This window comes from Leptodactylus fuscus, chromosome 2, assembly GCF_031893055.1.
Source record: "Leptodactylus fuscus isolate aLepFus1 chromosome 2, aLepFus1.hap2, whole genome shotgun sequence".
Lineage (NCBI taxonomy): Eukaryota > Metazoa > Chordata > Amphibia > Anura > Leptodactylidae > Leptodactylus > Leptodactylus fuscus.
The window spans coordinates 167,726,113-167,738,534 of record NC_134266.1 but is presented as its reverse complement, the minus strand read 5'-3'; the positions used below and the strand labels follow the sequence as shown (position 1 = coordinate 167,738,534).

Sequence of the window (12,422 nt, the reverse complement as noted above, 5' to 3'; positions counted from 1 at the left end):
GTTCTGGTAAAACATAAAGAAATTAATTCTGGCATACTTTCCATTTACACCAACAGAAGATGTCCAATGTATAAGACGGAACACACTGTCTGAAGACCAACATTTAGTGCTTGTCTGCTTTGATCATGTCCCAGCATTGCTACGTGGAACTGTTAAGGCACCGTGACTGAGAAGACTACAGTCCACACTGCATATCCCTTCATTTCTCTCAAGTACTTGTTTTCCTTACTACTGTGCAGAGATATCAGCTACCCTGACAACAATTTAGCTCTACAAGTTGATTTATTACCTTCATTTGCATTAAGTTGCCGGATTACATTCCTCACACAGCCAGTTACAGAGCCTTGGTAAGTCTACATCTGGATTTGCTGCATCACATTGTAAATTTAGTTTGTGTACAATCTATGGAGATATATTTATTGGAGGCAATTATGTCCATTTAAGTATATTAACAAAATGGCTGTTGTTTCCAAAGTTATGGTTTGTAAAATGTAGGTGAATGTGGAGTCCAAACATTTCTCCAGAGGTATGATATTTGGTGGCCACAGGAGATCTAAGAAGCGTTCTTTCATTGGTTGCCTATTCTCCAATAAATATCTAACCCAATAAAAATTCTTATTTATTGCTTTCAACAGTATCTGAAAATTTATGACATCCTTCACTCCAGTTGGGTCATCAGGTCTCATGATTCGCCCCTGATAATAACATGAACATACATCTCAGGCACCAGACATTCCTGTGTGATCGAAACTGGACAGAAATGCTAACAAAAGGCTGCACTTTTCATCACCCCCCACAAATAGGATAGCTTACAATTCATACAGCATGTCCACCAAGAGGAATGGTAAGGGTGGATACAACTGTATTTAAAAGAATATAGAAAGATGTCAAGTCTGTAGCTGTAGCTTCCCATGTCATAATTTGCTAAACTATTATATGACTCATGGCCTACCAAATTATTAAGGAAGAAGTTGCAGGGAAATAAGTGTCATAGGTAAAAGAAGTCCAGGGTGTCAAAGATAATCAGCTGACCGTGGCAGATGGCCATTTAATAGGCAAGTACTTGGGTCTTTTTCTTCTGATCCTAGAATATCCCATTAAAGGTTAAGTACTAATGGAGTTCCATTGGTCATGCTGCTATTCTGGAAAAAACCCTATACCAAAATCCAACCATCTCTTTAAATTCTGGCAATCTCTATTTCAACTGAAATGTCCATTGGATGCCACTTTAAGAGTATTTGATATTAATATTTTGCTTTTTATTAATTTATTTCACTATTTTATTTGAGCCCCCTTTTTAAAATCTTCTTTGCCAATGGATCCTTGATATCATGAGTTCAGTTCTAAATGGAAGCAGTAATGCTAGTAGGAACCGACCACAAAAGCATTAAAGGGGCTCTATCATTGGGAAAAGTCATTTTTAGATAAGTACATACTTGCATAGCCCTTAGAAAGGCTATTCCACACATACCTTTTGTATGTAAATCACCTCAGTGGTTTTTGAATGAGCCCATTTTTATTCATATGCTAATTAGCCTCTCGGTGCACCCCGATGAACACTCTGCTATTCTTTCCTATGTCTATGTACAGCACAGGCTGCTCCTGATGACTTCCTGCTACCTGTTTGCACACACAGATAGGAGAGAATAGCAGAGATGAGTGCTGCTGGGAACTTCCTGTGCGGGCTCATTCAAAAGTAACTGAGGTGATTTACATAAAAAGGTAGGTGTGGAATATCCTTTCTAAAGGATATGCATGTATGTGCTTAGTTAAAAATAACTTTTCCCAATGATAGAGCCCCTTTAAGTAATATATATGCTGGATATAATGCATTATACTGTAGAAATGCAGCCGCCTCTTCACTTTTGACCCAATAGAGGACACAAGTGATCTTCTTAATACTTTCACAATAAAACTATCCAGCTCTGAATATTTGCAATTGTCATGGAACAACAGTACTTTGAAAGAAGTGGTAAGGCATGCCTGAAAATATTTACCCATGCATATTATGTTCAAACAGTTCTGCCTTGTTGTTTTATCACAGAGAGTCAACTGGGAGTGAAAAACAATCTATACCTATCTGTCACAGCTCATTGTCAGATGCTCGACATATTTCCTGCAGGCCGATGAGAACAAAGAAAGACCACAAACATTCGCAATGCCTTTTAGAAGCTGACGTTTGTAAGTTAGGCACAAATCAAAAAAAGTACTTTTCAGTGAAACTTTAAAAAAAAGAAAGAAACAAAAGGAATATTTATATGTCAAACAACACAGACTTAAGATTGACTGGTTTAACTTAAAATGAACACGCCAAAAATTGTTCAACCATAAAAACTCTGAATTGCTGTATGCCTTGCTTTCCTTTAAAAGGATGTTTTGGGGAGGTGAAGTAGCTTGCCCAAGGTCACACAGCTAGAGAATAAGCAAGAAACGGTACAAATTATTTATGTTACAAAACCAAGGAGAATTCTAGATCCCTGCTTTTCTTTTACGGAACATCATTCCTTTAGCTTTACTTGGCAAACTTTGCCATAAATTATTACTTTAAAACTTTCACAAGATAAACAGCAAGCATATAAATTAACTTTCACTTTTCACAGTAGAACAGATTCATAGAAAATCTTGAGTTTCCCCATAATTGTGGCAGGTACTGTAGTTACATGTTTTATACAATCTCGTGTTCCATTTAGAGGAAAATCCACTTAAGATGTAGTATAAACATCTTTCAATTTATTAACCCAGGAGACATTTTTTTATATCTCTCTGGCTTCTCTATAAAGAAATTCTTTCTTTATTCAATGTTAAAGAATGATTATAGTTGCAGCAGAGAGAAAAAAGGGAGCCAATGCTATCTGTGCCTATATTATTTATTGGAAGAGGCAGGGAAGCACTAATGCCTGTGCCTATATCCCTTATTGGAAGAAGAGGGGAGGCACTTACGACTGTGCCTATATCACTGGTGATATAGAAAGAAATGTAGTAACACGTGTAAGGAAAGAGGGAAAGGTACTAAAGTCTGTGCCTAGATCACTTATTAGAAGAAGAAGGGAGGCACAAATATAAGTGCCTATATTATTTATTGGAGCCAATGCTATCCGTGCCTATATTATTTATTGGAAGAGGCAAAGAAGCACTAATGTCTGTTCCTATATCACTTATTGAAAGAGGCAGGGAAGCACTAATGTCTGTGCCTATATCATTTACTGGAAGAGGCAGGGAGGCACTAATGTCTGTGCCTATATCACTTATTGGAAGAGGCAGGGAGGCACTAATATCTGTGCCTATATCACTTATTGGAAGAGGCAGGGAGGCACTAATGTCTGTGCCTATATCACTTATTGGAAGAGGCAGGGAGGCACTAATGTCTGTGCCTATATCATTTACTGAAAGAGGCAGGGAGGCACTAATGTCTGTGCCTATATCATTTACTGAAAGAGGCAGGGAGGCACTAATGTCTGTGCCTATATCATTTACTGAAAGAGGCAGGGAGGCACTAATGTCTGTGCCTATATCACTTATTGGAAGAGGCATGGAGGCACTAATATCTGTGCCTATATCACTTATTGGAACAGGAAGGGAGGTACTAATATCTGTGCCTATATCACTTATTGGAATAGGAAGGGAGGTACTAATATCAGTGCCTATATCACTTATTGGAAGACACAGGGAGGCACTAATGTCTGTGACTATATCATTTATTGGAAGAGGTAGAGAGGCACTGATATCTGTGCCTATATCATTTATTGGAAGAGGCAGGGAGGCACTTATGTCTGTGCCTATATCACTTATTGGAAGAGGCAGGGAGGCACTTATGTCTGTGCCTATATCACTGGTGATATAGAGAGAAATGTAGTAACGTGTAAGGAAAGAGGGGAAGGTAGTAAAGTCTGTGCCTATATAATTAGTACAATTTGTCAGGGATTTAGTTCTTTCTGTGTCTGAATCTTTTGACAAGCGAGTCAAAGAGCGGTTTGTAATCACATTGAAGAGACAGACAGTTAGTGCCTAATGTGACTACATATTTTACTAGAAGAGACAAGCAGTCATTACTATCTGTGGCTACATCATTTATAGAAAATAACAGGATGGTATTAACATGGAATACACACAGCAGTATTAAGGGGGAGCTGATGGTCTTGGCAACTCTGACACTGCACTCAGGTAGTCTCCCAAAATGGTCATACTTGTATGAATGCCCTTCGGATGTGCATACCATTAAATGTGATAGAATCAGCACTACTAGGTACAGGATTCATTGAACCATAGCTCTGCTACTTATGTATGGCAAAATAAATATGGTTTTGTTAGGCAGATTTTCCCACACTCCGCAGTAAATTTTTGCCGCTATAAAATGGTAATGCATTGTCTGAAAGGACTCAACTGGCTTCAGTTTTAAGGGGTTAAAGCAATAAGGCCAACACTACATAGATTTTCTCTTTATTGCGTAGTTACTGGAGTGTACTGTATATAGCAATGAGAATATGATACAGTTGATAATTACAAGAGAGTATTTCATGTTTTATATGTATGTTTTATATGCACTGGCACAATAAGCAAAATAGAAAAGATAAAAAACCTATTCTTGCCAGAGTATACGAATATAGCTCCAAGTCATGAACAAAAGTAATAATAATGTTTTCCTTTTTGGATTAAAAAAATACAAAAAAAGCAATTATAAAGTAAACTAAATTAGAAGGCGAGTAGTAGTAGAACACTACCTCTTATGGAAATCGCAAATTATCACAAGACAAAACAAATAGCGAACAGGCATTCGTTTCAGCATGTCTCTATTACAGTTGCCTAGCAGCCATTAACAATAAATGTGTAACAGAATTTTGTCTAGACTCATTCTAGGCTGCTTTAACTTAAATGTCATTGTTTGTTAAAAAAGACAACCTTTTCCTTACTGTGTAATTGTCTGTACTGACTAGGAGTGCACTAGAGAAGATGCTGAGAAGATCAGCAGCTGTTAGGTAGGTAGACACAGGATATTATTTTATGTTTTCCAGGATTTTAACATAGGTAGATTGACCTTCAATGTGGTATCACACCCTCCATATCCATGCAGCTACGTCTATGTCAAGAAAAAGGTGAAATAGTCTATGATGGACAAGATTAATAGTCCGTTAAAGAGCTGTTACCATCATAGACATTTTTGGCATATCTACATGAAATTGACAATTTACTGTATGAATACATGGAAATGAGAAATACATGTCTTATAATTGTCATTTTACATTCTTTGCTATAAATTCTCCTCTTACCATGATTCCTAACATGGGATTTCTAGCATTTTCTCAAGTAATATTACTCTTTAAATCTTTGTGTTGTTGTAATTGGACATAATTGTATTATTGTACAATGCTCTGGAATATATTGGTATTATATACAGTATATAAAAAGTAAGAACTGCACTGCAGTCTATAGTACTTATTAAAATACAGAAACCCCCAATAATAATCTGTCAGACCCCATTATTTGTCAATACGATCTGTTGGAATTGATGTGATAATGGGAATGCATAGTCGTCACTGCTGTGTTGTGAACACCAATGTGAAGAGCCTAATAACAACATCAAATAAAAATAGATACAGATATGATATTATTACTTGTTGCTTATTTACTCACTGTTATTTACATGAGTACATGTAATCTATAGTGCATAATATTATATTACTGATATTAAGGTATTACATTCTTTAAGGGGTATTCACACAACAATCATATTTCATATAAAAATACTTTGCAAAACATCACTGAACATAATTAACAATATTGTATACGTCACTAGAAAAAGCTCAATGAAATCTTCCTTTCCCTAGCAGTGTTTGAGCACGGTTGCCAATGGATATGATCTGTAGCCCATCCTCATAAAGGACAAGCATGATCAGTTTGGGTCGGTCTTCCCTATAGCTGCCTATTAGATCAGTACAAGTGTGGGGCTTGGGCCTTATACCTAGTTGGGTCTACAAACATTAGTTATATGATATTTTCTTAAAGCAATGAGATAACAAACTGCTTTAATATTTACCTTTAAAGGATAGGATGTGGATTTCTCTGCTTGAAGCTGATACCCCTTAGACAATATACTTTCCACATGTGGCCTTTTAGCTGCTAGAGCATTCTCAGTTTCCTAAAAAGGAGAAAAAAATATTTTTAAAAATTAGAAGTAGAACGAAGATTAGCACATTTGTAAAAATAATGGTGGCGTCATTCCAATGGAACAATGTAACAAGTAATTGTATAAGGTTAGGCAAAAATCACCTAAAATCGCTGTAGTTTGCAGTTACGAAAGGTAGACCTAACATTCCCATCAGCTTTATCTAACTCTCATGCAGATAAAGGAATCACATAAACAGCAGTAAAAGAAAATCCTATTCCATCTGGCCACTAACAGTACTGCATAGTTTGCATATCTATCCGGGTGAAGGCCTCAATACACTACTAATACTGATCACTCCCTTCACCTGTTTATCACCGAGCAGAAAATATTCATTAGATATTCAGAAAATAAATAAAAGTAAGGTTGATATTGTGTTCATCTGTTCTATTACACACTTGAATCAATGAAAATGCTAAAGAGAGGACGGTACAGAACATAATATTCTTGCGTTCTTTAAATCCGGCTACCCTGCCACAACCTTATTGTTTGCTTTCTGCAATTAAAGACATGAAAGATGTGATGTTAGAACAGATCAGGGCACAGAAGACGTATCACCAGCAATTTTGTACATCTTAATTTGTCAGAGGGAACATTTTAAATACATAAAACATTAACAAACTTTAATAATAGATTCTTAAAAAGGCCATTTAGCAGTGGGAAGTAGAAGCCATGACAGATTTTCCCTGTCAAGTAGCAATTTTTCCAAAGGTCTAAAGAAAATGTGACAGTACATTAGTATTTAAACATGACCATGAAACTTTCATTCTACATCTGGTTAAAAGAAAGCTGTCACCAGGATTTTCACCACTAAAGCCGTAGTACTGCCAGGTAGGGTATGGAATACCTCCTCTACTATGTTCTAATTGCCCATTTACCTTTAAGAATGACCTCAGAGGTCAGTATGCAGATAAGAATTAGTATGCAGATAAGATCATGTTTCACATTGTATCACTTTTTCACATTAAAAACGTTTTATGGAAAAGGTTACTTTTGTGTAGTTGCATTGCAAACCTCATAGCTTTTCTATTTGACAAAAATTTTAACAGGCACCACTTTGGGGTAAATATAATGAGCTGAAAAAAAAAATGTTTGTTTAATTTTTGGAGATATTTAAACATGATTTTACCATTTTTGTCCCGTTGGGGACTTGAAAGAGTAGTCATTTGATCACTTTCATAATACTTTGCAATGCATGGTTTCACAAAGCATTACTGCTTATCAGTGCGGCCTAATAGACAGATGCAGGACTGTTTATTGGCCACCGTATACCAAGGTAATCCATTAGTGACTTGTGATAGCATTGGAGCACCAGGGACACAACAGAGGGAGTCCTCCTCTTCTGTCAGACCCCTTAGATATAGGTAATGACTGTGGAATCTAAAAGTAAAATTGTTGGGATATTAGTTAGCGCTGACCCTAGACACTATATGTCATGAACAATAGTATGTAATACAACCCTACTGATAAAGCTCCAACAGAAACAGACAGCTATTTACATAAGATAAAGAAGACGCTGCCATCTTAGGGTTACCGCCAGTGAAGAGTTTCATTAGAGTCTCACATACAGGTTAGGAGAAGTGGGACTAGGCTGTATACAGGGCAATGTAAGAGGTACCAGCATGACCAAACTGCCTTATACAATATGTCTTAGAAAACAGATGCATATAGGCCAGGGTTGTGCAGGAGTGAATGGCTTAATGCAGCCCCTTCTTATTCCCAAAAAATGTGATGCCCTAGTTGGCCTCCTACCTTTACCTTCTCATTGTTACAGCCCTGCTTTGGAGACATTTATACCTTTTGTTTCATTGATAAAGTAATAGGAGAACATTTTATGGGGAAGACCATTAGCTTTACTGTAGTAGGAGATGAGGTGATGAAAAAATCTAGAAAATGGTTTTTTAATAACAGTGTTTGCCATATGGGATACCGTAAATGACATTATATTTTAATTGTTTTTATTTCTAGAAATAATTTTTTTAGACATTTTTAGAACACATTTTGTTTTGTTTTTTTCATTTTATTTTTAACCTTTCCCACAAAGGACTAGGTCATAGTATAGCCTTGGTGCTTGTACTGCAGTATATTAGACATTTTACTACATGCCTATTATGCCTTGTTTCTGGCAGGACCTAAAAGGAAACTGTATATGACAACCTGAAGGCTGATGTTACACCTCCTTGCTACCTTGACAACCTGTAATCTCATTTGGGGAGGCTCTGAGTGCAAGAGAAAGTGTTCCCCACCTCTAATCACTTGGATGTCTAGATCACTATCGGCATCACAGTAGTTAAAGTTCCAGAATTGGCAATATCTCCAACTCCAGCAGTGAGAGCCAAGTCCCTGTTGTATTTTATAGCCAGAACCAAGCCATGAAGTAGTTACATGAATGGTCTGCACAGTGATTTAGTAGTTAGCACTGTTGCACTGGGGGCCTGGGACCGAATGCATGGGGTTTTCATGTTTGTGTGGGTTTCTTTCAGGTCTTCCCATTCTCTTCCACAATCCCTAAACATACTGAGAGATTAACTGACTTTCTATAAAATCACAGCAAAATCACGGCCGCAAAATAACACTGCGTATACGATCCCGGCTCCCATTGAAATCAATGGGAGCGTATACGGCCCGCAAAAGCTCACACGGCGTATACGTGCCACATCACGCGGCACTTTACTCCGTGTTAACTCACCCTTAGAGTTTCTTTTCCTTTAAGATGATATATATCATATGGATCATATACTGGTGTGATCTAGTGCAAAATACTAATGTTTTATTTTGTTTCTGATTTTCACTTTAATTGATCTTGGTAATTTTAAGGACATATGACTTCCATTGTTTGGAAGCTTGTGTAATTTTTCCCCTTTATTTGGACATTAACAATCAAAGTAATACTAAACATGTCTATTCACATTATAATTTAGATTATATCAGTGAGGCAAATGCTCCATTTTCATTTTTCCCAAGAAAACACTGGAGTAGGTGATTTTCTTATTTCTTTAATAAATAAGGGAAAAAAACAAAACTCACTTTCATGAAATAGATGGAAAACATAAATGGTTAAACCCTGGTCTTATCTGTCAGTCACCTACCTAGAAATTAAGGCTGATAGATGGAAAACAAAACATTGTGCATGCAGTTACTTTTTCTCATTTCCATCATGCTGGTGAATTTTCTTTTATTTATCAACAATTAGGTTTACCAGACCCTATCCACACACCTAATTCATAGCCTAAGTGCAAACTGTCAGTTGTGTAATGAAGTGATTGACAAGAGAAGAAAACCTGTACAACCCTAGGATGAAAGCATTTAGCGCAGTATTCTCTTCTGTCTTTCACCCCAACAAATGCTTATATGATTTACAATTCATGGCAGCTTGCTTCATTTCAATATTTATTGCTAAGCCTAAATATGTGGGATGGATTGTAATAAATTGAAATGTTTTGCCTGTCAGTATCATCGTTTTTAAAATATGCAAAAACATAAACATGTTGGTTTTTAGGACAGTTTTGTATCAAACTTTTAGGCCTCTTGCATACGCGATGGCCATTTTTGCAACATATGTTTGTTATTTTGACAGTCCGTTTTTCATGTGCGCCAAAGAAAGCTTATCTGAACTATCTTTGTCCATTTTGATGGCCAAACGGACTCAATGCAAGTTTATGTTTTAAAATTACTGTTTTTAATGCACATGGAATGGATTATCAGTTTACCATCTATGTGGGTTTTTTCACTGATAGAACAGAAGGAAACAGTTAAAAACTGATGAAAAAACATCAAGAGACCTTAGGATGCAGTTTATGTTAGAGGTCAGGGGCTTGAAGCCATAGCTCTTCTTATTTCTTCAACAAAGACTTATGAGAGATTGTTTTTGTTTTTTTGTCAGAAGGGTTATATTTTATATGGCACATTTTAAGATACAGATAATGCTGGTTTGGCTTTCATAAATTTTTTTGAGTGAAGGACGTCCATAGAAATGTTTTTAGCTTTTTGTTATTGCCCTGTTCACGCTATAGTAAAATGCTAACTTTGCAGTAAAAATGGTGGGTTTTTTTCCAACGAAGTTTTTTATAGGTATTTCTTTTCAACCAAAATTGCTTGTAAGCATTATATTCAGAGATCCATGATGTTACAAATTATGTTTCTTTTATGTTATAAATCGGAAAAAAAGGATTTATTGAAGTTTTAATTTATTTAGATTTTTAAAAAGTTGTCATTTTTATTTTTTCACTCTTTCAAGAGATTGCTTACTACATAGGTTCTGTATTGCAATATGTAGTACCACATATCTATATTAGGTCATTCCTTCAGCCTCCCATCCCCATAATCACATCAATGTTAGTATCAGTATTGCTGACAACATATAAGACTTAAACTACCAGATTTGGAGTCATCTCTTACTCCAGCAGTAAAAGCCAGGCACTTGCCATTTTTCACAGCTAATACTTTAGTGATGACATGGACACAGCTCCTGAGCCTATACTATTATGCCAAATATTAGCTATATAATCAGCACAAAGTAAGAGAACATTGAAAATTGCCAAAGATAATGCTTCACAATACGATGTATAAAACCAACCATAATGTCTGCAGAGATTTGTGAAAATGCTGTAGAAATGGCCCTAGTCAGAGGTATGGGAAATACTTTTAGGATAAATCCACAGCATGTCAATTTATGTGCAGATTTTCACAGGGCATAGGGTGAAGTCCAAAGGAAAACTGCAGGAAAAAAAACACAACAAAATCTACACAATCGCCATGTGTAGTATATATAGTATGTGTATTTCTGTGGATTTATCATGAATACATATGAATTCAAATACTAGGAAAAATAATGAAAGTACTCTCAAAATATCAATTTTATATCGACTATTTCTGTGTTGCCATTGTTTCTAAAGTCAGGCTTTGAAGTATACAAAATACATAGATCATGAGAAAAGAAGGGCAGAAAATCTGCAACAATTTGAAAAACAAATTTATCAAGACTGGTGCAATGGAAATATAGAAACAATGGCCAATAATACAATAATTATCTTTATAATTCAAAGCTTTAACCAGATTGTTTGCAAATGGAACCTGCTCAACTTTTCTATTGTATCATCTTTGATCCATTTCCTCATTATAAGTTACTGATTTATACTCATTATAAATGTCTATAAAATTTTATTTAATAGAACAACAAAAACACATCAGGGGAGTCAAAATCTTTTTGCAAACATTTTGTTACCTTTAGCATTTTTACACCTGGAGGACGCAATATTGCCAGTACAAGAATTAGAGACACTTGTAGAGTCTACACTCTGATAAAGACTTTTGTTGAGGAAAGATGTACGAGGCGCCAGAGGCACAGCAATACTAATGGTCCCAGCATATCGAATAGCAATGCTTCTTACTCACAGCCAATGAAAAGCAGAGAGTAAGGAGCTTTGCTATAAAGTAAGGTGACTGCTGCCAGCAGCTGAGAACAGCGCCGCACCTCCCATGAGGCGACCTGAAGCGACCGCTTCAGGCGGTGCTATGCCAGGGCCACGGGGAGGGCGGCATTTTTGCTGACCTAAGCCAGTCCAGGACAAGCTGTCCTGGACTGGCTTAGGGTCACAGTCACTGAGCAGTGGATTGGAGAGGCCGCCCCTCACGCTCAGGCAGAGAGCAGGTCCTCTCCCTGCCTGCTAAAGATGCTCGCTCCGCCCCGCCCCCTTCCACTCGGCCCCGCCCCTTCCTCGGGGGAGGGGGGGGGCGGCTTTCTGACGTCCGCCTCAGGCGGCAGAAAGCCATGGTTCACCCCTGGGCCCCACGGGCTGGAAACACCACAATTTGGCGGCGGCGGAAACGCCAAGGGAAAAATCGCGGCGTTGTACAGTACTTGCAAAGTGGATGGAATTCATGCGAATCCCATGCCCACTTTGCGGAAAAAATTGCAGCACAGACATGCTGCGATTTTCAAAACCGTTGCAGTTTTGAAAATCGCAGCATGTCAATTATATCTACGGAGATGCCGGCGGCTTTACCATAGATATAATTGCAACAGAAAGCGCTGCGGGAAGAACTGCGATGTGTTCAAGCTGCAGTTTGCGTAAAGGCAGCATTAGTATGCTTTATAAGTAACTTAAATTTACAGGACCACCACAGTTTTACCATATTAATATTGTCATGGAATCCCAGCCTTAAAAAATACAATATAAGTGAAGTTTTCTAAATATTTCTGTATACAAGAAGCTCGTACTTCTTTAAAGTAATAGTTTCTAACCCTCAAGACAGCCACACT

The 12,422-nt window shown here is 37.1% G+C and overlaps 1 protein-coding gene across 12 annotated transcripts in view; it reads right to left on the bottom strand.

The window, feature by feature from the left end:
- DMD (dystrophin) overlaps positions 1-12,422 on the bottom strand; it is a 1,873,751-nt gene that overhangs the window by 633,357 nt on the left and 1,227,972 nt on the right. For all 12 annotated transcript variants that reach the window (XM_075265063.1, XM_075265067.1, XM_075265060.1 and 9 more), the window contains one exon: positions 6,032-6,133. In XM_075265063.1, the coding sequence (XP_075121164.1) occupies positions 6,032-6,133 (102 nt within the window). The remainder of the gene's footprint in view (positions 1-6,031; positions 6,134-12,422) is intronic.